This window comes from Phyllopteryx taeniolatus, chromosome 9, assembly GCF_024500385.1.
Source record: "Phyllopteryx taeniolatus isolate TA_2022b chromosome 9, UOR_Ptae_1.2, whole genome shotgun sequence".
Taxonomy (NCBI): Eukaryota; Metazoa; Chordata; class Actinopteri; order Syngnathiformes; family Syngnathidae; genus Phyllopteryx; species Phyllopteryx taeniolatus.
The window spans coordinates 27,438,027-27,464,770 of NC_084510.1; the positions used below are offsets into that span (position 1 = coordinate 27,438,027).

Sequence of the window (26,744 nt, forward strand, 5' to 3'; positions counted from 1 at the left end):
TCTCTTCCACTCTGTAGTTGCCCACGGTGAGTTGCCCATCAGACCGCCGAGGTCCCCGCCTTCGGCCACCGCCGAGGTCCCCGCCTTCGGCCACCGCCAAGGTCCCCGCCTTCGGCCACCGCCGAGCTCACACTGCACCCGGGAAACCTAGATCCATATATTTTATTCGTCATGGGGGTTTTTGAAGCCGTGCTTTGTCTGGTCCCTCACCCAGGACCTGTTTGCCATGTGTGACCCTACCAGGGGCGTGAAGCCCCAGACAACTGAGCTCTCCTAGGATCATTGAGACACACAAACCCCTCCACCACGATAAGGTGACGGCTCAAGGTGAGGGATATTGAGCATTTGTAAAAATGTTGTCAATAAATGTGGCACTTTCTTGAGTTACTCGATTCTTCTTTTCCTTTCGGCTAGTCCCGTTAGGGGTCGCCACAGCGTGTCATCCTTTTCCATCTAAGCTTATCTCCTGGATCCTCCTCTTAAACACCAACTGGCCTCATGTCTTCCCTCACTCCATCCATCAACCTTCTCTTTGGTCTTGCTCTAGCTCTCTTGGATGGCAGTTCCATCCTTCTACCAATATACTCACTCTCTCTCCTCTGGATGTCTCCAAACCTTCGAAGTCTGCTATCTCGAACTTTGTCTCCAAAACAGCTAACCTTGGCTGTCCCTCTGATGAGCTAATTTCTAATCCTATCCAACCTGGTCATTCCTAGAGAGAACCTCAACATTTTTATTTCTGGCACCTCCACCTCTGCTTCCTGTTGTCTCTTCAGTGCCACTGTCTCTAATCCGTACATCATGGCTGGCCTAACCATTGTCTTATAAACTTTGCCCTTCATCCTAGCAGAGACTCTTCTGTCATAACAACATACATGACACCTTCCTCCACCCGTTCCAACCTGCTTGGACCCATTTCTTCACTTCCTTACCACACTCACCAGTGCTCAGGACTGTTGACCTCAAGTTTTAAAAGTCCTTCACCGACACTCTCTTCTCCCTATAGCCTCACTCTTCCCCCTCCTCCCCTCTCATTCATGCACATATATTCCTGTCTTACTACGGCTAATCGTCATTCCTCTCCTTTCTAACAGTTCCTCCACCTGTTCTTTGCTTTCACTGCAGATCACAATGTCATCTGCGAACATCATGGTCCATGGGGATACAAGTCTCACATCTGTTAGCCTATCCATCAGCACTACAAACTGGAAGGGGCTCAGGACTGATCCCTGGAATACATGTCATCATATGCCTCTTGTTTGGCCTTTGCCACCTCTACCTTCGCCCAACGTCGCATCTTCATGTATTTCTTTCTCCTCTCCTCGGTTCTCTCAGTATCCCACTTCTTACCTAACCTCTTTCCTCGTATGATTTCCTGTACTTTGAGGTTCCACCACCAAGTCTCCTCCCCTTTCCTACCAGACGATACACCAAGTACTCTCCTGCCTGTCTCTCTCATCACCTTGGCTGTAGTGGTCCAGTCTTCTGGAAGCTCCTCCTGTCCACCAAGAGCCTGTCTCACCTCTACTCAAAAAGCCGCATAACACTCTTCCTTCCTCAGGTTGCACCACATGGTTCTCTGGTCTGCCATTGTCACACCAGCCACTTTAGCAGCATTGGGGTTTTGTCAGCTAATTTATGTCTTTTTTGCCTTGGTTCTCAGACCTTGACTATGTTGCACAGAACACCTGATCTTTGATATTTGCAAATTTAATTAATACTTTTCATGCTGTATATACCATAGTTATAGTTAGCTTTTCGTATTGATATTATTTGTACTCTTTTGTAGCACCCCGGGACCTTGAGTACCGTCATTTCAATCCTCTGTACGTGTATGTGCATATTGAAGAATTGACAATAAAAGCACCTTGTTCCTTGTACTCCATTTCTCTCCCCATCTACACCATGGTAAAATAATTTGAACCATGCCCCTAAACGTCTAGCCTTTCTGCCTTTCCACCTGCTTTCCTGACACACAAGATATCTATCTTTCTCCTAAGCATCATGTGCACCAACTCCCTTTTCCATAGTCCCAACATTCAAAGTCCCCACATTCAGTTCTTGGGTCTGTGCTTTCCTCTTCTCTTTCTGTCTTAGAACCCGCGTTCCACCACTCCTTCGTCTTCGATCCACAGTAGCTGAATTTCCACCGGCACCCTGTCAGTTAACGGCGCCAGTGGCAGATGTTCTTAACCCGGCCACGACCAATCCGGTATGGAATTCTTTGGATGAACGCTCATATTTGTTTCGCAAAGATTTAGGCCGGATGCCCTTCCTGACGCAACCCTCTGCATTTATCCGGGCTTGGGATTGGCCTACAGTTTACACTGCCTTGTGCCCCCCATCAGAATCAAAATCATCTTTATTTGCCAAGTATGTCCAAAAAACACACAAGGAATTTGTCTCCGGTAGTTGGAGCCGCTCTAGTACGACAACAGACAGTCAATTGACAGAGAACACTTTGGAGACATGAAGACATTGACAAAAAAACAGTCACTGAGCAATAAAGGGTTGCTAGTTATCTGGTAATGCCGGTACAAATGTTTTTTTGTTTTTTTTTTACAATTGTGCAAAAAGATGCAGAGTCCTCTAGCACTTAGAGCAGTTTGAATGACTAATATAGCAATAGACCATTGTGCAAAGGGCGCCGAGACTGCATGGAGTGTATGCAGTATAAAGTGACTAGTAGTGCGATAATCTGGGACAATGTTGATTGTGCAAATGTTGTAGATACTCCTCAATCAGTGTGCAAATGGAGCAGATGCTACTCTGGCATGAGTGGCCAGTATTGGTCAACAACAGATATGCAAATAGTGCAGCGTGGCGAGACTACTACAGTGAGTGCACAAGTAATATATAATTGGCCCGACAGCAATGTGACAACAAACTCAGACAAAAAAATTGGCAGCAGGTTGCAATGGAATTGTAAGTTAGCTCTTTAAGAAGTCAATGGCAAGAGGGAAGAAGCTGTTGGAATGTCTGCTAGTTCTAGTTTGCATTGATCGGTAGCGTCTACCTGAGGGAAGGAGCCGGAAGAGCTGGTGACCGGGATGTGGAGGGTCCGAGAGGATTTTGCACGCTCTTGTCTTAGTTCTGGCAGCGTGCAAGTCCTCAAGGGTGGGTAGGGGGGTACCGACAATCTTTTCAGCAGCATAGGACTGCATTAGGATTAGGTTTGTTAAAAAGGGGCCAGAGACCCAAACAAAACATTACATTAAAAAAAGTCAGATGTTAGAGTATGTTCATTCCATTTATCAAATCGAGATTGAAAAAGCCACGCACAAAAAAGTTCCTCATCACATACTTTTCTCAGAATATTGGCGACAGTAATAAATGCATCAATACAAGAACCAGGCATTCTATATACACAAGTCAAGAAAATACTCTTCTATTTAGTGGAATATATTTCAACTGTAAAACTCTCCATATCATCAACTGTACAATCAACAACAGTGAAAGTCTTTCTCTCCATAGAATGGCACGCCACTACCCCTTTTATTGTTTCTGTTGACTTAAAATTACATCCCTTTAATTCAAAATCCATCCATCCATTTTCTGAGCCGCTTCTCCTCACTAGGGTCGCGGGCGTGCTGGAGCCTATCCCAGCTGTCATCGGGCAGGAGGCGGGGTACACCCTCAACTGGTTGCCAGCCAATCGCAGGTCACATAGGAACAAAGAACCATTCGCACTCACAGTCATGCCTACGGGCAATTTAGAGACCCACCCAGGCACGGGGAGAACATGCAAACTCCACACAGGCGGGGCTGGGGATTGAACCCGGGTCCTCAGAACTGTGAGGTTGACGCTCTAACCAATCGGCCACCGTGTCGCCTTAATTCAAAATCAAAACTCATAATTTGTTCACCAGGTCTCACTTGTTGCAACAAAATAAAACTTATGTTTCAATGATTGCAAAAATCCATCATGAGTACAATGTTTGTATCGAGGCTCCTGCTATTAAAATGCATCATCGAGAAGCCATTTACATTTAATTTTTTTACAGACATGCAAACACCAAAGGGTTGAAAAAGGTGACAAAAAAAATAAAATAATTGTAGGACGGTCTGGGGGGGAATCTTTTTTATTTTCACATAAATTAAGCAGCGGCACGGTGAACAACTGGTTAGAGCATCAGCCTCGCAGTCCTGAGGACCGGGGTTCAATCCCCGGCCCCGCCTGTGTGGAGTTTGCATGTTCTCCCCGTACCTGCGTGGGTTTTCTCCGGGCACTCCGGTTTCCTCCCACATGCCAAAAAACGTGCATGAATTAGAGACTCTAAATTGCCCGTAGGTGTGAATGTGAGTACGAATGGTTGTTTGTTTGTATGTGCCCTGCGATTGGCTGGCAACCAGTTCAGTGTGTACCCCGCCTCCTGCCCGATGATAGCTGGAATAGGCTCCAGCACGCCCGCGGCCCTAGTGAGGAGAAGCGGCTCAGAAAATGGATGGATGGATAAATTAAGCAATCTGGAAGACTGAAGTGTACAATAAGGCAAAATAAAAAAAATTGTTCAAGCAGAAAAACATTTATTTACACCACTCAAGTATAAATTGAAGATTAAAATTAATTTTGCCTCATTTCTTTGCTTTTTTGTTTTGGCCTCCAACTTGAGCCAACCTAATGCCTGCTTCAAGCTGTGCCACATGAATAGCTTCCTCCTCTTTAAGCACTTTCATTCTGGAAAATAATTGACTCAAATCATTGTCTGTTTCACTTCATTGTTCACCATTACCAACTTCAAAGGCTTATCCCAAATGCATCCTCCAGGTAAATATTAAGTACAGGATTTTTCCGTTTTTATTAGCCATTTCTGAATTTGACGTTAGTTCACTATTGTTGTGACATAACCCATAGCATCGCTCCGTCGCTTGATACATTTAACATTAACATCTGTAAACCAATTAGATAATTGTGGACGCGTTTCCTAATTAATAACAAGATGTACAAGCGGATCAGCTCTTGTCGACGATGTTACGCGTGCTTCGCGGTTCCGCTGGGACCACAACCAGAGCCACGGCCCGCAGCACCTCACCGCCAAAATACAAAAGACCAGTGCAACAAATATGACACTGGCTGATTGGATGAGCAAAAATATTGTACTCAAGTAAGAGTACTGTTACTTGACAATAATGTGACAAGTAAAAAGTAGTCCTCCAAAAAATTACTTGAGTAAGAGTAAAAAGTACACAGTGAAATAATTACTCAAGTACTGAATAAATGAGTACTGAGTAACTTCAGATTGTTTTTAACCACAGCATGAACATCAATAAAATAAAAATAACATAATAAAATGTGAATGTGGCGGCACGGTGGACGACTGGTTAGAGCGTCAGCCTCACAGTTCTGAGGACCCGGGTTCAATCCCCGGACCCGCCTGTGTGGAGTTTGCATGTTCTCCCCGTGCCTGCGTGGGTTTTCTCCGGGCACTCCGGTTTCCACCCACATCCCAAAAACATGCATTAATTGGAGACTCTAAATTGCCCGTAGGCATGACTGTGAGTGCGAATGGTTGTTTGTTTCGATGTGCCCTGCGATTGGCTGGCAACCAGTTCAGGGTGTACCCCGCCTCCTGCCCGATGATAGCTCGGATAGGCTCCAGCACGCCCGCGACCCTAGTGAGGAGAAGCGGCTCAGAAAATGGATGGATGGATGGAAAATGTGAATGTGCAAATTCTGATATTACTGTATGTGTGCGTGCATCTGTGTGTGTATGCACAGCCAAACCAACAAAACATCTGCAATTTACTGCAAGGTGTTTTCTCAAGTTATAAGTGGGGTGAAATATCCACGTTTGGGCAGACAGTGCCAGACAAACACTACAATCCATGAAAGCTGTTGTTTTTGTTCATCTAAATGTAAACACAAGTAGCGCACTGTTGCCTTCATGGTAACGACGACCTTCCCAACATGGTGGCCACATAGCCACGACGATCAGCCGGGCTAGCATATCTAGGGTTAATACCTATACGACGATCAGCCGGGCTGGCATATCTAGGGTTAACACCTATACCCGGGAAGCCCAATAGAAGACGACGTGTGAGGTCATGTGACTTTCTTGTGTCGTTTGATTGGTGAACTAGACTTAACGTCATTAGCACTTAAATTGGATTGGAGCAAACAGCGCCCAATACGGAAGTCCAAGTTGTAGTCTCATGCACGTAATAGTTGATGAATAAGCAATAATTAATAAATAAAAATAGCGAATGACATTTAGATCATTGTAATGGAGTAAAAGTACTGTTACTTCTTAACAGCAGAAGCGGCGGAAGTGTTTCTTCTGGTCTCGTCAACTCACGTGACTTATCCAAAGCAGGTCCCGAGTGTACAGGTGGAACCTCAGGGCGATGCTATAGTCCGCCGCGGAGTAATAATCAGAAATCACATCTGTGTGTGGATGGTGGATGTGTGGAATGGATCTAGCTGCCAGCGTTCAAGGAATACGAAACAGCCTATGATGACAGCAGCGGTGACCCACCCACCCCCCCCTGATTTGCATGTATGTTGTTAAACTTATTGGCAGAGTAGTATAGAGAGTTACATTTCTAATTATGGTAAAAATGTGTGTCTAGATCAACATCGGTCTCAAAATCATATTTATCTTCAGTTACCTTTCAAAAAGGGACATCGGTCTTCTTATAAAGCTGGTTCAACTCAACTGAATAATTTTCATTGTCCAAAACTATTCTTCATTATTTTCCTCCCAAAGTCAGACTTACACTTTCACTGGTCATTTTATGATGAAAATAATAAAAAGAACACTTGTGCAAGCTAGTTTTGACAGTCGGTCAAAAGTATGCTGCAATAGCAACCAACCTCACAAGACATACCAAAATGAATTTTGGCCTCATATCACATTAATTTTGTCTTAGTCCAGTATATTTAAATTCATTAAGACGTTACCATTCCTCATCCAGTGAACCTTGATCCAGTCAGTCCACGTTCATTGTCACTTAAATTGTTCCAAGGCTCTCATATTCTTCCTAACCACAATCACCTTCGCTTGCTATGATGTTCCATTTAGCTTTACCATAACCTTTCCTTGTCCATGTTTCCTGGATTTTTTTTTTCTTTTTTTTTTCCTAAGAATCCAGCTTTGGCTTGCTATTTCAGCATTTTTTTTGGTCAACTGTTCATTGACATACACCCCATTTTCCTTAAGCTTTTTTGACTGCCACAACACTTCAATCCTATGCTTCTTATTTGCAAATTGAAGAATAATGGTTGGCTTTGCTCTGTTGTCCTTTCTTGGAAGAGTCTAACAGGCTGAAATCTGCTCTTGCTGAAGAAAAATGTTTTTACCATTCATGAACTGCACGACTTGCCTCTCGAGTGTTTACAACTATCCAGGTGGAGCATCCTCACCCTGTCGGTCATCGGCTGCAGCCCTGGCATAGCTTTGATGTTTCAGCCCAGTGATGATCAAGTCATTTGCACAAGAGTACTGCTCCAAATCATCAATCCTTTGTTCCAGTTGTTTAGTCCTCTGATCATTTTGGTTCAATGCGGCTCTCAGCTAACGCACTTCTTCCATTAGTCCCAAGAGGTTAATTTGCTGTTTAACCGCTTTGCCAATCTCCACAGATTAGAAATTGAAGGAATTTTTAATTTATTCCGATTCTTCTGCCAGTTTCTTAGTTGTCATGTTTTTCAAGTTTAATCACAAAGTATAAGTTTCAGGTAGACTTACTGCTAAAACTGCTGTATTGCCAAAACACCATTTGCAACATGTACTCCCAAGATTCAATCAATGCCATTGACAATGTCCTTGACAAATCTGCAGAAAAATCACCACTTTTCAAAATACGCCAAAATTTCACAAACAGAAATAATTCCATTCTAAGTGGATGACACGAAATGTTTGTGATTTTCAAAGAATTTCACAAGAAGCCTCACAGCATGAAAAGCAGTGATAGCAATCTTAACGAGTTGTACACTTCACTTACAGTAAAAAAAAAAAAAAAAAATTTTTAAAGTAAAACATTACTCAAAACAGTGCCTGTCCAGTTAATATGGTTTCATTATGGTAATCATTTCATTAGTTTCTTTAAAATTGATCAGAGAATGATTTTTTTTCTAATTAGAATAAACTGGGCAGACCAATATCATAGATTGTGTGTGATTTAAGTGGTTCCGCAGTACATACATGGTTAGGAAATGTCAACGGGTATTCATTCTATCTTCTTATACTGGTCCCAGGTGTACTCTATATGCATATACTTGCTTTCATGCTTAACGGTATGACAAAAATAGCATTGACATTACTACAACCTTAACTCAAGATAATGAGTCAGTTGGTTTCTTACCAACATAATTTTCCACATCACTGATGTAGAAGGTGGGAGGTGGCATAGACATGCCTAAACCATCTTTCTTCTGAACAAGGATGGGTTCATCAAAACCGTTTTCCTCCAGGTAATCCATTGTCAGCTGATTGCCATTTAGTTTAACAACAATATCGTCAGCACTGGAAACAACAAACAAACAATCAGATCAAAAGCCTTTTGATAAATGTGGGTTGATGCACTAAATTGCTTTTTAATTAACTTTTAGTGAGTGAAAAAGATCACAAACGTTTCCTTCAAGAACAGCAGAGCAAGACATCTCGAAGCAGTTATTCAACAGCAGCCTCTAGTGTAAAATAATGCCAATATGAACACCTTTGTAATCATCCGGTAATCAATGTAGTTTCTGATAATTGGCACCTGTATCTCTACAATATATCCGATGTCATATGGTAGAGTCGGGGTGTCAAGTGATTTTTGTTAAAGGCCACATCGTATTTATGGCTGGCCTAAGAGGGCCGCTGTTAAAACACATTCACTGCCATTGACGGCTTTAGAAGTCAAATATCCATGTTAACTGGGAAGGCTGGCAGTGAATGAGTTTAACTGTGAAACCTCAATATAACGGACACCAATTTAACGGATATTGGAAGTAACGGACCGTCTGGACAGTACATGTGTTGATGATGATGGAAGGAGTTCCATCTATTGTCGCACAGAGCTCTGCACAGAGAGAGCGCACAAGGTGATGGTGTTTAAAAGGAATACGACAAGTCTCTGCAGTCTGGAAACTGCTATATTTGGTACCATACATTTTTTTGTTAAGCCATTTGTCTATGGCAGGGGTGCTCAATACGTCAATGAAGGTAGCCTTGTTAGAGCGCGTGCTATTTTGAACAGTGAGTTCCGCAATGGTCCTGACCCTCCACTCCATTCATTTCTACTGAGACTTTTGGGAATGAGCACACACACACACAAAAAAAAGCATAACTCATAAGCATACAAAAAAAAATTTATCATAACTCATGGCTAAATTTAAGTGATTTTCATGGGGTTTGTTTTATTATAAACGGCAGACGTGTCTATGATACAAACAAAATCGTGTGCATTGAAACTATTACTTCACTAAAAAATTGTTACTTTAAAAGAAATAGAAAGTTGAAAAACAGGGTTATCTGTCACATCTAGATGTTAACCAACTCAGGAAAGAGCACCTTTTGTTTGAAGCCACCCACTTTCCAAGTGAGCAAAAGTATTGTATCATGTATCGGATGGGTGTTTCTAGTTTCCTAGGTGTTGCCTTTTAGATTGATTGCTCAAACATTAGATAGTGCTTGTTTTTGGCTTTGGGTTTCACCTGTGAAAACTGCATTTGCTGTTGAGCAAAAATGAAGATCATAGAGCTGTCTATGGGAGAAAAGCAAACCATTTTGAAGCTGAGAGAAGAGGGAAAAGCGATTGATCTATTGGACATATATCCAATATTATATTTGAAAGTGGTGGTCATATATGCAAAGTATTCAGACCCCCTTACATTTTTCACTCTTTGTTATATTGCACCCATCCATCCATCCATTTTCTGAGCCGCTTCTCCTCACTAGGGTCGCGGGCGCGCTGGAGCCTATCCCAGCTGTCATCGGGCAGGAGGCGGGGTACACCCTGAACTGTTTGCCAACCAATCGCAGGGCACATTGAAACAAACAACCATCCGCACTCACATTCACACCTACGGGCAATTTAGAGTCTCCAATTAATGCATGTTTTTGGGATGTGCCGCCTATATTGCAGCCATTTGCTAAAATAATTTAAGTTATTTTTTTTTTCTCAATGTACACAGGGCGGCACGGTGGACGACTGGTTAGAGCGTCAGCCTCACAGTTCTGAGGACCTGGGTTCAATCCCCGGCCCCGCCTGTGTGGAGTTTCCATGTTCTCCCCGTGCCTGCGTGGGTTCTCTTCGGGCACTCCGGTTTCCTCCCACATCCCAAAAACATGCATTAATTGGAGACTCTAAATTGCCCATAGGTGTGAATGTGAGTGCGAATGGTTGTTTGTTTGTATGTGCCCTGCGATTGGCTGGCAACCGGTTCAGGGTGTACCCCGCCTCCTGCCCGATGACAGCTAGGATAGGTTTCAGCACGCCCGCGACCCTAGTGAGAAGTGGCTCAGAAAATGGATGGATGGATGGATGGATAATGTACACAGATCACCCCATTGACAATTGTTTTGCAGATTTATTAAAAAAGAAAAACTGAAATATCACACAGCCATAAGTATGCAGACTCTTTGATGTGACACTCATATTTAACTCACGTGCTGTCCATTTCTTCTGATAATCCTTGTGATGGTTCTACACCTTCATTGCAGTCCAGCTGTTTGATTATACGGATTGGACTAGATTAGGAAAGCCACACACCTGTTTATATAAGACCTTAGAGCTCACAGTGCATGTCAGAGGAAATGAGAATCGTGAGGTCAAAGGAACTGCCAGAAGAGCTCAGAGACAGAATTGTGGCAAGGCACAGATCTGGCCAAGGTTACACTTAAGGTTCTAAGAGCACAGTGGTCTACATAATCCTTAAATGGAAGACATTTGGGACGACCAGAACTCTTTCTAGAGCTGGCCATCTGGCCAAACTGAGCAATTGGGGAGAAGAGACTTGGTAAGAGAGGTAAAGAAGAACTCAAAGATCACTGTGGCTGAACTCCAGAGATGCAGTCGGGAGATGGGAAAAAGTTCTAGAAAGTCAACCATCACTGCAGCCCTCCACCAGTCGGGGCTTTATGGCAGAGTGGCCCGACGGAAGCCTCTCCTCAGTGCAAGACACATGAAAACTCCCATGGAGTTTGCTAAAAAACACCTGAATGACTTCAAGGTGGTCTGATGAGACCAAGACAGAACTTTTTGGCCTTAATTCTAAGTGGTGTGTGTGGAGAAAACCAGGCACTGCTCATCACCTGTCCAATACAATCCCAACAGTGAAGCATGATGGTGGCAGCATCATGCTGTGGGGGTGTTTTTCAGCTCCAGGGACAGGACGACTGGTTGCAATCGAAGGAAAGATGAATGTGGCCAAGTACAGGGATATCCTGGACGAAAACCTTCTCCAGAGTGCTCAGGACCTCAGACTGGGCCGAAGGTTCACCTTCCAACCAGACAATGACCCTAAGCACACAGCGAAAATAACAAAGGAGTGGCTTCAGGACAACTCCGTGACTGTTCTTGAATGGCCTAGCCAGAGCCCTGACTTAAACCCAATTGAGCATCTCTGGAGAGACCTGAAAATGGCTGACCACCAATGTTCACCATCCAACCTGACAGAACTGGAGAGGATCTGCAAGGAGGAATGGCAGAGCACCCCCAAATCCAGGTGTGAAAAACTTGTTGCATCATTCCCAAAAAGACTCGAGGCCGTATTAGCTCAAAAGGGTGGTTCTACTAAATACTGAGCAAAGGGTCTGAATACTTATGGCTGTGTGATATTACAGTTTTTCTTTTTTTAATAAATCTGCAAAAATGTCAACAATTCAATTAAATTTTCTGTCAATATGGGGTGCTGTGTGTACATTAACGTGGAAAAAAATGAACTTAAATTATTTCAGCAAATGGCTGCAATATAACAAAGAGTGAAAAATTTAAAGGGGTCTGAATACTTGGGTTCTTCTTTACCTCTCTCACCAAGCCTCTTCTCCCCCGATTGCTCAGTTTGGCCGGACGGCCAGCTCTAGGAAGGTTTCTGGTCGTGCCAAACGTCTTCCATTTAAGGATTATGGAGGCCACTGTGCTCTTAAGAACCTTAAGTGCAGCAGAACTTTTTTTGTAACCTTGGCCAGATCTGTGCCTTGCCACAATTCTGTCTGTGAGCTCTTGAGGCAGTTCCTTGGACCTCATGATTCTCATTTGCCCTGACATGCACTGTGAGCTGTAAGGTCTTCTATAGACAGGTGTGTGGCTTTCCTAATCAAGTCCAATCAGTATAATCAAACACAGCTGAACGCCAATGAAGGTGTAGAACCATCTCAAGGATGTTCAGAAGAAATGGGCAGCACCCGAGTTAAATATGTAAGTGTCACAGGAAAGGGTCTGAATACTAATGGCTGTATGATATTTCAGTTTTTCTTTTTTAATAAATCTGCAAAATTTCAACAATTCCGTTTTTTTTCTGTCAATATGGGGTGCTGTGTGTACATTAATGAGGAAAAAGATGACAAATTATTTTAGCAAATGGCTGCAATATAACAGTGAAAAATTTAAGGGGGTCTGAATACTTTCCGTAGCCACTGTATATTAGGCTTTACACGATCAAGATTTTTGGGGCCGATCACCGATCCGATCACAAAATGGACCAATGTGTTGAAATGACTTGTTCATTTACTGTATATACTTGTGTACTTAATTGCTCAAAAAAATATATTTACAATAAATAATGTATCTTTGTTCATCTATTTATGCCATTGAGGCATAATGACAGACAGAACAAATGAATGGTCTTCTATTAGATGGCAGGAAGTACATACAGTAATTAATGTATCCACTTTTTGTGACATTTTAGTTTGTTGGTCTGCCGTGAAATTTGTTAATTATGTGCCTTGGCTCCATAAAGGTTGGAAACCGCTACTCTAGTTAGATCATGTATTCTAATCAGTCAGGTCAAACCAACATTACAAAATGACAGAAATAATGGGTGCTAACTTACTGTGATTACTTTATTGTAATTAAATTACTTCACACACACTAAAACTTTAGAACATGATTTGACAGAACTCTTGCATGTTCGCTTACAACCATTAGTGCTAGCACTAGCTTGCTAGGCTACATGACGTTTTGTTGCCTACTTGCGAGCGGTATCGTATTAAAAGTACGTGAACATACCTCAAGCAAGCCCAAAACGAACATCCTCTCCCGAGCACCAGTGACCACCAACACACGTTTTTCCCCATTTTGTTCTGATAAACACACAGCGCGATCCATTACTGTTGTCGTCGCCATGGTAACGAGTGTATTCAGTTGCGTTTGAGTTGACAAGATGAAGCCCAGTGATCGTAAAAAACGGGATGTGGTGGTGTCGGAATGCAAGATTTTATTGCAGTAGTCTGACATAGTGCAATCGTGAAAGACCAAATTTTTCTTGTAGTCTGATCCAGGCATTATATGTTGTCTGTCTCAAACATGTTGAATGTCCCACAAAGGCGACATATTTTTTTTTTTTTTAAATAACTTTATTGGTGGTCAGATATTTACAGTACTATGAGAAAAGACACGCGACAAGGCTAAAAATAAACTAGCTTTTGGATTCAAATATACTGTACATGATGGCGACGCGGAGTAAATGTCTTTTGCGGTCATTGATCGGATCGGCAAATTATGACATTAAAGCCGATCAGCATAAAATGCTAATTATCGGCCAATACCGATCAGGCCAATCAGATCGGTGTAAAGTCTAATATATATATACTGTAGATGTTTAAGAGCGAGCTACTGTTATTTAAACACTGTAATAATAAGCAGTTTTTTGTATCTTGCTGACAGATGACGCAGGTGACTTTATATTTTACTTACTAATGACGGGGCTGCTGGTTGTCCACCTTGTTCAGCCATGGTCAGTTTATTGGGCATTTCAGCAGGGTCGGACCATAGACTGTTGGAATCCTATAAAAATGACTTGCAGTCAAGTCATCAACGGAGACAGCAACACTGCCGCCTAGCGGATGGAGGGAGGGCCTTCCGACATGTGTGAATCTTAAAACTGCATTATTTGCCTAAAAAATAAATGCACGTGCCCACTGATCCACAAACGCACTTTCAACAATTCACAAGCAAAATTGAATATTTACTAATAATAAGTCATGATAAATCAAACACAACATTAAAAAATGTAAAGCGCGGATATACAGTATTTGTAAATTTGAAAAACACACTCACGGATATATTTGTGGATTTCAAAAACACGTGTGACTCGCGGATATATTTGTGGATTTGAAAACACGTGCAAATAATTTTGAGACATATCTCTCCCCGTACACTATTTCCTCATAGCTCATGAAAGCGACCCGCCTCGACTCGCCTATGACGACAACAATTTCACCATAAACCACACCAGCGTGGTAAGTTTGAATAAAATGTAAAACTTTTCAGACATTTTCAAGCTTTTATTATTTATTTACAATAACTTTGTACTGTACGGGGTGCTTTAGGCCATGAAAAAAGTACAGTACAAGACAATTTTGTACTGTCCAGTAATATGGGTACATATGGCCACACAAAGAAAAAGTGCTTCAATATGACGGACAATTGGCTGTAACGGACGATACCCCGCCCCTATTAGTCCGTTAAATTGAGGTTCCACTGTATAACCCTAAAGGGTGCAAAAAATAAAATCACGGTCAAGTGCAACATCAATAGTTTGTCTTCCTTTTAGAAAATTAAGAATGCAGACAAGTTTGACCCTCACAGTTTGACAAGTCTGCATTATGCTTAAAAACAACAACAACAACAAAAACATTGGCATTTTGCTTTTTTCATACGACACTGATATTCACGTTCAAAAGAGTCTAGTTTTGACGTACAGCGAAAAGTATATTGTTAGTCATGACATCAGCTAGCCATGGAGATGGAGCTGCACTGTATTTGTTTACAGAGTCCCTTCTTAGTCTTCTTCTCAGTCCCATACTTCAGATATTCTGTGTGGTACCTTGTGCCATCATGCCCACCTCTGTATCGAATTTTCAGTACTGAAAAATATAAATCTGAACACATATACTCTGCTGATAATCGCTTCGTCATAATATTAAATTATATTGCATTTGATTATCATCATATAGCTTAGCTAGTTTTAAACAGAAGTCAAGGAACAATAGTGGCAAACTTTTACTGGCCACATAAAATAAATTTGATGCCTGTGCCCTGTAGAGTGGTCTGACTACGATAATATTCAATAACTTATAGTTTGAATAATACAATGTATAAACAGTAAAACATGCTTACCTTGGAAATGTTCTGCTACGGAGCTCCTTTATGAAAACTTGACTGCCATTCTGAACAGCTCGGATATCTGTGCTTTGCCAAGTGTCATGTTTGTTCCAATTCTTTTTCCTTTTTACTTAAGACAAAAAAACAAAAACAAAACAAACAAACAATCAGCTCACTGACCGGAAGGAATTTTCCCTAACTAAAATGAGCTACTTACAATACTCAAGAAAGGTGCTATATGTACGACATGAACTCTCCTGAAGGCAAATCTTACATGAGGCTGAAAATATTGATAACTTTAAGAATAACTTTTGTGGTGGGACTTTAACACATTAATTACAAAAAAATAGTGCGGGAAAAAATACTGATGCATTGTAATCGCCGTTTGCCGTCCAAACAAAAGCGGAACCTTGTCTGTCTGTGCATGATTTTCTGGTACACCGATTACACTGACGGACACATCAGAGCTTGTCTAAACATCTCGCTACGTGGCTAACGGCTAACACAATGGAGAAATCAGATGGACTGTTGGGAGGCAAATCTATTTATAAAAAATACTAAATACCCGATGGAAGCCACGATAAAAGCGTGGTTTTGTGCAGATTATGCAAAAAGAAGTTTGCGTATCGTCGGAGCACTTCAATCCTTTGGACCATCCACAGTAATTGCCAAGCATGTCAGAACAAGCACGGAAACAGCCGGAGCTGTTAGCGCTAGCGCTCATGGTACGAGTTCTAAGAGTTGTCGGCAAACCAAACTCGGGAAAGTGACCAGATTCAGGACCAAAAATAGGTAGTCAACATCGGAGAAAATCACGCATTCACTCGCAAAGTGGATCGCTCTAGACTGTAGACCATTATTAGGAGTGGAAGACAAAGGATTACAAAATGTGCTACAGATAGCGACATGTGAGAAAAGATTTCAACTACCATGCAGAAAGACTATTTCAGGAAAAATTCAACAGCTTTATGACACTGAAAAACAAGCACAATTGAATGCATTGCAGAAATCTCAATATGTGGCTCTGCCTGGGGATCATTGGACCTATGTCCAATACAAAATTACGTTGGCGTCACTGCACACATTGCTGATGTCACAGATGGAACATGGCGGCTATAGTCTTTTGCCTTGGCTATGCAGAAGACAATCACAAGACGCTATGCAGAAAGCTGCGGAGCATTTTCTCTCTGTGGCAGAGGAATGGAGAATTCAACAAAAGTAACCACAATAGGAACAGTGCACCAACAATGATAGCTGCAGTAAGGCACCTCCCATTTCAACATGCACATCTTGCAAAGAGCCATCACTGTTAGCCTTGCTGATAGTGGTTTTAGTGATGCATTAACAAAATGTCGCAAGATAGTGGGTCACTTTAAACATTGCCCTGCTAATAAAGAGGAACTACACCAGGAGCACTGAAGTCTTGGACAAGAAAATGAGCCACTCGTGTAGGCATTGAGGCAATTAGCCTGTGGCATTGCCTGGGAGTTATGGAAGCCAAGATTTCCTTGATGCTTGCTGTCAGTTCTTCTTTGTTTTTGGGTCTGGTGCCCCTCATTTTCCTCTTGATAATACCCCTTAGATTGGAAGATGAAATCTGCATCTCCATACAGATCCTCATGAGAAGGAATCATGAAGTCCTCGAAAACATTCTGGTAGACTGATGTGGTGACCTTGGATTTAAGAAAACAGAGTTTACCAACACCTGCACTGGACATTGCTCCCCAAATCCTGACTGACTATGGATATTTCACACTGGACCTCAAACTGCTTGGGTTCTGGTCTTCCCCCAAACCCTTGGACCTTGATTCCTGAATTAAAGGCACACTTTCATCAGAAGAGAGGACCTTTGACCACTGGCCAACAGTCCAGTCCTTCTTCTCCTTGGCCCAGATGAGACGCTTCCTACGTTGGCTCAGGCTCAGAAGTGGCTTGACCCGAGGAACCAAACCGTTGTAACCCATCTCCCGGATGCGTCTGAATGTGGTGGTTTTTGAAGCTGTGACTCTCTCCTCATTCCACTCTTTCTGGATCTCTGCTAGATTCTTTAATCTTCTCTGTTTGATAATCCGCCAAAGCCCTCTGTCATCTCTTTTGCTGGTACATCTTCTCCTGCCACATTTTGTCCTTCCACTAGACTTTCCATTGATATGCTTGGACACAACACTGTGAACAGGCAGCCTCCTTAGCTATGAACGTTTGTGTCTTACCCATCCTATGGAGGGTTATCAATGATGGTCTTCTGGCCAGTTGTCAAGTCTGCAGTCTTCCCCATATTGAACCCAACTGAGACTATTGAGCCAAACTAAAGCAATTTAATGACACCTGTGGAAACCTGTGCAGGTGCTTTGAGTTTAGTTGATGATTAGTGTGTGACACTCAGTTTTAAAAAAAATTTGGCCTGCAAAATTTGGGCTGATTTTTTCACAGTATTCTAATATTTGGAATTCCTGATTTTGTGGGTTTTATGAGGTAGACTCCCAAATTATGTAAAAATAAACAACTCGGATGCCTCCCGGACGCCTCCCTGGTGAGGTGTTCCAGGCACGTCCCACCGGGAGGAGACCCCAGAGACGACCCAGGACACGCTGGAGAGACTACGTCCTTCGGCTGGCCTGGGAACGCCTCGGGATCCCCCCGGAAGAGCTGGATGAAGTGGCTGGGCGTCCCTGTTAAAGCTACTGCCCCCGTGACTCGAGCTCGGCTAAGCGGTAGAAAATGGATGGATGGATGGATGGATAAACAACTAAATACTTGAAATTGTTTGAACTGTGGCCCATGCATCTATAGTTGATGAAAGTTTAACTTTTTGAATGGAATTATGGAAATAAACGTTTCCATGATATTCTAATTTATTGGAAAGGGTCTGTATATATAAACCTACAGCGGCTGAAATAAGTATTTAACATGTCACCATTTTTTTTTCTCACTAAATATACTTCCAAAAGTGTTACTGACCCAAGGAATCCAGACATACAAAGAAAGTAGAACAAATAAGATCAGAAATTAAGTTGTGTGTAAAAATGTGAAACGACACAGGGAGAAAGTATTGAACACATGAAAAGGGAGGTGCAAAAAGGCATGGAAAGCCAAGACAACACCTAAAATCTATCAATAATTAAAACAGCAATCCAGCCCCTTGTCAGTGCAAATGAATAACTGCTGGTTCAGTTCTAATTGATGGTCACAAAAAAAGTCTCTTTACCAGGGTGTGAGTCAAGACACATCCCAAGATGGGTAAGAGCAGAGAGCTGTCTCAAGACCATCGGAAATTAATTGTTGTAAAACATAACGATGGCATTGGTTATAGGCCCATATCTAAGCTTCTGAACGTTCCCGTAAGCACGGTTGGGGCCATAATACATAAGTGGAAATCCAATCATAGCACCATAAATTTTCCTCCATCAGGTGCTCTTCAGAAGATTTCTGACAGAGGAGTGCAAAGAATAATCAGAAGAGCTGTCCAAGAGCTAAGGACCACCTGTGGAGACCTTCAAAAAGACCTGGAATTAGCAGGTACTGTTGTCACAAGGAAAACAGTGAGTAATGTACTCCACCGCCATGGCCTGTATGCACGCTCACCACGCAACACCCGATTGCTGGGAGAAAAAAAAAAGCATGTCAAAGCTTGTTTAAAGTTTGTTGAACAATAATATAATAATGCACACCACGTTTGGAGGAGAAATGACACCATCTTGAGGGAGTTTTACGCAGAGCCAGACGAATGTGGAACGACATCCGGACAGCTGATGACCTTGGTGACCCTGGAGAGAACTACAGACAATTCCCCCAAGGCCACCGATCGCCAATATTTAATATGGAAATTCTATAAGATTCAAACAATGAGGAACTACATTTCAAATTTTCAAACCATTGCTCCAGTAGAAATGTGCATGTTATATTTACTTTATAAATATTTGTCGATCCATTTGCACCTTATTTTTTAAATTTATTTCCAGGAATCTTTGCACATTTACCTCTACAATTTTGAAATGGTTTTTCATTTGGAATCTCCTTCCATAAACAATCAGTACCCTGTATAACGCTTGTTCATGGATTGTGTATTTAAAACAAGAAATATAAAACTAATTAAAAGTATTTAAACACACTTTATTGACAAGATATACAGAATGTATGGTTCAATTACGTCATTCAAAGATCTTTGTCTGGTATTCCAGCATTGGCTCGTGGCACTTCAACCTTGATTGGGCAGTGTCCGTCAGAAAGAATCTCACATTTAGATCATTAAATGCTTTTCACACACAACCCTAAATACTAAGAAGTTTTTTTTTTTTTTTTTTACAGATTTTGACAAACGTGTACAAGAAATCCAAATTACTACAAATAGACCTGTCATTGAGAAATGTAAAAAAATGGATTTACTCAGTAATGTCATGATGCATGGATATTTATAATTACATTATACATATTTGTAGGTTATTATTTCTTGAGACAGCCATAAGAGTGAAGTAAAACTCCCCTTGGCCTCTGCTGAGTTAATGATCATCAGGTCTTAGCCATTCTAATCTATGGCAGGCCACTAGTGACAGAAAAGCTGTAATTCCATTTTATTTTTATTGGTTTATTTGAAAGGAACAAGAACAGAGAGAATTTGACAGTTGCAGAGGCAGCATGGGTTATCCAGTACCTTTTGCTCACCATGGTACGCTGAATTATTGAGATATACGATAACAATTACAGCTCTGCAGTGGATTTGAGAAAACAATGCAGACAAAGAGGCAAGTGTGGTCATACTGAACAAAAACAGTTATTCAAACAACACAGCGTGACAAAGTCACAACAACGAAAGAACAAAAGAACAAGTACGCTGAGGACAAAAATCTATTTCAAAAATATTTCTGATCAGTTAGGGAGTTTGCTGGCTTGTTTTTATAAAACACCTAATCACAGCAAAGGTTTTTTTTTTTTTTTTTACACAAATGAAAAAAAAAAAACCACATCCATTGGCAAAAGTAATATATTACCACCTTCTAAAAAATCATCTCGAAACAGAATGTCAGAAGCAGCTTTCATGACATGGTACATTTTTACATTTCTGCTGCCTTGCTTGAGAGCAAAAATGAAAGTGAAAACATCTACCGGAAATGGCCCAAAAAATGCAGAGGAAACACCACCCTGTGGCGTCCTAGCCAATACCAGCTGTAGCGACACCCCCGACTTGGAGGAGGACTGCAGCACACTTTCAAAACAGCGCGCCTGGGTTGCGCTCAAGTATAAAGGCTAACTGCGTGCGGGATAGCCGCAGTGACGTCAGCGCGAGTATAAAGAAGCCTTAACATTTGTTGGAGCAGCAGGAGGTGATGGTCTCAGGTCACTTTTTTCCAAAGGCGAGATCCTTGCATAACTACGAAACAAACACAAAAACTACATTTAATCACAGAAGGAAAAAAATAATCTCTATATATCATGTAATATGAATGAATATCAGGAAAAAAATACATACAATATCCACCACACAATGAGGCCAAAATTATCTGACTTTGAAAATATCCCATACAGACGTTATCAATATAATACAATTCCTTTTTCTTTTTTTTCGTGCAAGTGCCTTTACGTTTTATCTGTGAGTTGCACTTTGAAGTCAAAACAACTACAGTATGTTATATTTTCCAGCTGTACAGAAGCAAGCATGTTTGAAGCATAATCTGTGACAATATACAATATAAATAACAATAATTGTCTGGGATTTTTAACCACAATTACTCAACAACAAAGTGAAACATAGTTTGTAGCAATGTGGCTTTCAGACATGGCCTATGTTAGCTTTGTTCGCTTTTTCCTCTGTCTTATTAAGTTGACGCACAATATTATCACGAAAATAAGAGTGGATTAATCGATGTACCTGAGCAAGAACATTTTCATCATAAATTTAAAAGTGCGGTCAAGCAAGCCTCTACTCAAAAAGAAGTCAAGCCAGCCCCCCTAATTTTGTTTATATTAGGCATTACGGTTTGGCTGCACACGTGAGCAGAGGTTATAGGCCGTTACAGGAAGTAAATAAAACGGCGTTAACAGAGTTAATTTTGTTTGAAATGCAACATCAGATTAGGATGGGACCTCTTTTGGTGGCGACCTGGGGTAGTGTAGTGTCACCCAGAACTGGACTGGTGTTGCGAAACCGAATAGATTTTTTTTTAAATGTTTTTTTAAATCTGTGTTACAGCGAAATATGAATTCAAGTTACTTTTATTTTGAAATGCAACATCAGATTTGGATAGGACCTGTTTTGGTGGAGACCTGGGGTGGTGTAGCGTCCCCCAGGGCTGCTCTGGTGTTACGATACCAAAATAGATTTATTTTATTTTTTTTTTAATTATAAACAGATTTTTTTTTTAAATCAGGGGTAATGACTGCAAAATATACAGATTTCAGGGGACTTTTATTTTGAAATACAATGTCAGATCTTTATCAAACCTCATTTAGTGGAGTCCTTGGTGGTCTAATGTCCCACAGATTCCGGACTGGTCTTGCGATACCAATGGGTTTATTTTTTATAATTTTTTGAAAAAAAAGATAGACTTTCCGTCATGTATGTAGATTTCAAATAAACTTTAAATAATTTTTTTAATCCATCGCAAGATTCGAATTAACCTTGCTGTTTGCATTCCTGGTTACATTATAAAAAAGATCTTATTTAATATTATTTTAGATCTGAAGGATTGACGTCCCTGTAGGCCTGTTATTGGTAGGCTTTTATTTTGAAGGTGGCTTTCGCCGGTAGTTGTCAATTTATTACCGTAATGCTGAGTAGGAACAAAATTAGGGCTGGCTTGACCGCAGTAATAAAAAGACCTCGTTGGCTCGTTCTCATACACGCTGTATGCTGCTGTTTTACCGCTACCACTGGCTATTATTCAAGTTCAACTATGCGCTGCTGACGCATAATTATCGTGCTAAATGACCCGGCTTGGCCCTTTGTTGTTATTTTTCAAAAGTAACTCATTCCAAACCCACACTGTTGCCTTTACGGAGCGGGGGACAAATCTCCTGTGCTGCTCCACGCCGCTAGTAGCGCCGACTACAAAGAGTACGTTCGGAAAGTCATTCCAAGCATGCTTTCTACACTCCGGAATGTGTGCGGTTCGGTTAGTCACAGTCCCACTCTGACTGAGGAGACTGAGCAGCCGAACGTTTACAGTCAGAACTGACACATTCAATATAGCGGACGCACTGACGTATCACTGCCAATGCCCAACACGCTCGTTCGTAAATGGATAGAAAATGGGGCGCGCTCTGCCTCTCTGAACACTGCATTCTCAGAGCGCAGTAAGGTTGAAGGCTTCTTTATCCTCGCGCGGGCGGCGATCGCGCTGATGTCACTGCAGCTATCCCTCGCGGTTTGCCTTTATACTCGAGCGCAACCCACGCACGTTGTTTTGAAAATGTGCTGGAGTTCTCCTCCAAGTCGGGGGTGTCGCTACGGCAGGTATTGGCTAGGACACGACAGGGTGGAGTTTCCTCTGGATTTTATGACCAATTCCGGTAGCCGTTTTTACTTTCTGGAGCAAGGAACAAAGCAACAACAATGGTGACCGTGGACCACTGCCTGCTCGAACAAATGGAGCCAGATGAGCGTTCAATTATATTGCAAAATCAATCAAGTAGGCGTAGGTGATATGTGGAACCAAGGGGAAAGCTGAGTACGTCATCGCAGCATGTGACTAAAACGGACGAGAGATTTGTGCCGTGAGCGCGTCGAGTGTGGCATTGGGGCCGCGCGGCCCATTGCGTCGGTCACGGGATGCAATGAGAGCGCTGTTGCCTGCGCGAGCACGGAGTATAAAGAGGCCTTCAGATTGAATTTCCGAACGTACGCAGTCATTCCGACATAGTAGCTATGGTTTCTCATAATGCTAGCTACTGTATTGTTAGTGACCAATGCAATTTGGCTCCACTAGTTTGTGCCGCGCACGACCGCAGCTGTATAACACTAATGTTATCAGTTCAAAGTTAGATTTTTGTGAAATGCACAATCAATTAAAAATACAAGTATGTGATAGACTTACCCATCGAGCAGAAATGAAGCCACATCGCTCCTGTGTCCATTAATTTCCTCAGGGAGTCAGAGTTGACTCCAGCCACCTCTCAAATTGTAGGTCCAGTGTGTATCCTAATTTTGTTTCTTTCTTTATCAGATTCCATCTGTTTAGCCTTTCTGGACTCTTCGCTCTGCTTGCGTTTCCTTGTATAGAAGACCCAGTTGTTGACAAACGTGGGATAGCCTCCGAAAGCCTCCATGTCCACCAATGTGCCTTCTGGCATGAATACGCATTGGCGCGTTCACACGAAATGATTGACACACTGCTGGGGTACAGTACAGTACTGTACAGTGTCTTTCTTTTTTTTTTTTTTAAACCTGTCCTGTTCAACTCCATGGCCTTGCAGAATGGTGGATCTGTATGCCTTTGTGCTGGAACAGTTTTGCTGTGCAACAAGGGAGTTTGAAATACTCCCTCTCCTTAGTTTTTAATTTTTTTATTATTTTGATGTTTATTGAAAATGCACCTGGACAGAAAAGGGTTTTAGGGGACAGACAGAGATTTGTAGATTGGGGGGTGGGGGACACCCGGTGAGGACATCCAAAAACTAACCAAGAGAACCAGATAAGAGAGGACAGAAAAGGGCAAGACAGGATGTGGCAAAATGAGCAAGGCAGTGCTACTGTCGAGTGGTGCGGTGGGATTCTTTTTTTAGTGTCTAAACACCTGTAAGAACCTCTGAGTTGATATGTTAGTATAGCCTGTGTTGTTATTGGTGATCCCATCACAAGGAATTCAAGTCTATAGTGTTTCTATCAAACTTATTAGTGAATGAACACCATATCACATATTTGGCACATCGAGGAAGGGAGGGGGGGGGGAAGTCTCCGTGCACATCCAGCAGGGGACCCAACCAGGGAGGTCCCGACCGAAGCGCCCCGACCAGTCACAAGGGGAGTGGCACGGGCAAGTTAAGCACCCGTCATGAGTAGGGTTGGGCATCAAGAATCGAGAACCGACCGGAACCGGGACCAAACCCAAAAATCACGGCCCCCAGCCCCGACGCCCACAGTCTGCCCACCCCGAAAAACAACGAAGAAGAACCCACACGAAGACGCACCCACGGCCAACAGCGCCGGCGAACAAAAGCGTGCCCCAACCCCGCCAAAAACAATGACCGGTCGCCCCAGCGCAACGCCCGGAACAAGACCGTACCACGCAAAGGAGGCCCCCACGACACGCAGTGCCCGACGCGCCCCGAGCCCCAGCCCACACCGCACGGAGCCCCAGCGAAGCCAATTCCCAAGTCAACCAGCAGAGCGAAACCACAAAACACATCCATGCCAAGACCGAGACAACCAATGAGGCAAACGGCCGGCCGCACTCCCACACTGATGGTCCTCAGCACCCACTCCAGTCCCCAAACCGACGCAAGCCCAGACGACATAGGAAAAAAAAAAAAAAAAAGAACATCGAGCCAAAACCTCACCACAGCAAACCCACACCACAATGAACCGGGACAAAAACCCACACAAACGGCGTCCCACAGCACCACAAACACCAACCCTGCGCCCCAGCAGTGAAAATCGGGAAAGGAACCAGAGCTCCACAGCACCCAGCGCCGTGCGAAGCATCGCCACCCCCCACACCCCCCAGCCACACGACGCAATGAAACAGTCGCAAACATCCACCTCAACAACGCTACATCCAACCCCAAGCCGAAACGCTAATCAACAAATACCAAGTCAACCGGGCCACCCCCCACACAACGCGCCCCCAGCCCACAGGTCCGACACCGATATTGGCCACAAAGAACCCTGAGCCAAATGCCCACCCTAGTCCACGTCGCGGGCCGCCAAGGAAATGGTCACCCAGAACCCCCCCTTCCAAACCACGCAAACTTCCCCGACCCAGCCCCCCAAAAGAACCGAGAACCGCCCAGAACCAGAACCGAAACAAGGAACCGGAACCCAAACGACACCCAACCCTAGTCATGCGCGAGGACGGGCGAGGGTGCCAAGGGAGGGGGGAGGAAGGTGGGACCAAAAAGAGGGGCTGCACGGCCCGACAACCGGAAAGGGCGGGGGGGGGGGGGGCACAGGCCCCAGAAGTCCAACCAAGAGAAATCTGAAAACCCACTACCCACCCTATGACTATGCTTACCACCCTGACTGGCAACCATTATCCGTGTACCGTCATTGTGTGTGGTGGGGTGCATTCAAATTGGAGAAACTGGTGGGGGTGAGGCGAGACGGTCACAGGGCAACAATGACCTGCCACTGTCACCCCCACCCAGGCCAACGAGCTCTCCAAAGGATATGCGAATGTATGTAGTGCATTAAAAATCTGCGGGAGAGAAGCATGGCGGGCCAGAGAGCAGGCCGGAGTGCCAGGACCAAGTGTCCTCCCCAGGTCGACCCTGCCCCTCCCGCACAGACGTGTATGATGCATTAAAACAGTGTCTGATTGGACAATTCTCTCCGTCACGGAGACTTTCTAAATTAATATTTTAAATTAAATTCCGAGGCGTTAGATGAGGCCGGAGAGGGATGAGTTTTCATATTTTACTGTCTGGACATGGAGACAAAAAGTGTTTTTCCCCCCTAACTGCTTAGTTCAGCTTTAAGTGATTTCTTGACTTGAACAGATCTGGAGGTCAACAGGCTTGGTGAGGTGAGTGACAATAAACCAAAAAAATTTGATTAGCCACAGTTAATTCATGATTTAACAAGGGGAGCATTACTTTTTCCACACAGGGCCAAGTAACTTAGAATTGTTTTTCCTGAAATCAAATAATCATTTAAAAACAGCATTTTATGTTAACTTGGGTCATCGATGTCTGCCATTTATATTTGTTTGATCATCTTAAACATTAAGGTGGGGAAACCAGGGGTGCTCTGATTCAAACATTCCAACATTTTTTTGTGTATGATTTGAACGCACCTTGAGCCGTCGCACAGAAACGCCACAGTCACACTGTAGGATTTGTTTCACCTACGCTAGACACGCTAACACGGGTTGCTAATGTTCATTTCAAAACAGCGTTCACATGACAAAACAGTAATACGATGGACGATACAATGGAAAATGACTTTTCAAAACCGTTAACCAGACTATGCCTATTTTAGAGCAGTCAAAATATTGTCAAAAGCAGCACATTTTTGATTAACTTCAGTCTTTTTCAAAATATTCTACATACATGTTGACTTGCCGTGGGTCTTCTCGCAGTTTGGACAATGATATACGTCAATATCTGGGGCATCATCTTCATCCACACCAACACAACTGAAAACAATACAACAAATTATTCAACATACAGCACATGTAAAATTATACGGTGAATGTGTTCTCCATTAGTTCGTGGTAAGCACAGCATGTTCAGAAGAAAAAGAAGTAACGGTTGTTCGTTTTTCTAATCTCTATCAATTCACACCAGGGATGAGCATTTTAGCAATGTAATTAATCAAATAATAGATAGCCATAAAATATAAT

At 42.7% G+C, this 26,744-nt stretch overlaps 1 protein-coding gene across 8 annotated transcripts in view; it reads right to left on the reverse strand.

Annotated features, from left to right (window-relative positions):
- phf2 (PHD finger protein 2) overlaps positions 1 to 26,744 on the reverse strand; it is a 217,640-nt gene that overhangs the window by 170,632 nt on the left and 20,264 nt on the right. For 7 of the 8 annotated variants that reach the window (XR_009790231.1, XR_009790230.1, XR_009790232.1 and 4 more), the window contains exons 2-4: positions 26,452 to 26,537; positions 15,268 to 15,382; positions 8,305 to 8,465 (exon numbers count right to left, since the gene is read on the reverse strand). Coding sequence is in view for 3 of the 8 variants with exons in the window: in XM_061785746.1 (XP_061641730.1) it covers positions 8,305 to 8,465; positions 15,268 to 15,382; positions 26,452 to 26,537 (362 nt within the window). In the remaining 5 variants the exon portion in view is untranslated. Of the gene's footprint in view, positions 1 to 8,304; positions 8,466 to 15,267; positions 15,383 to 26,451; positions 26,538 to 26,744 lie in introns of those variants that run through there. The other variant, XR_009790234.1, reaches the window with a different exon arrangement.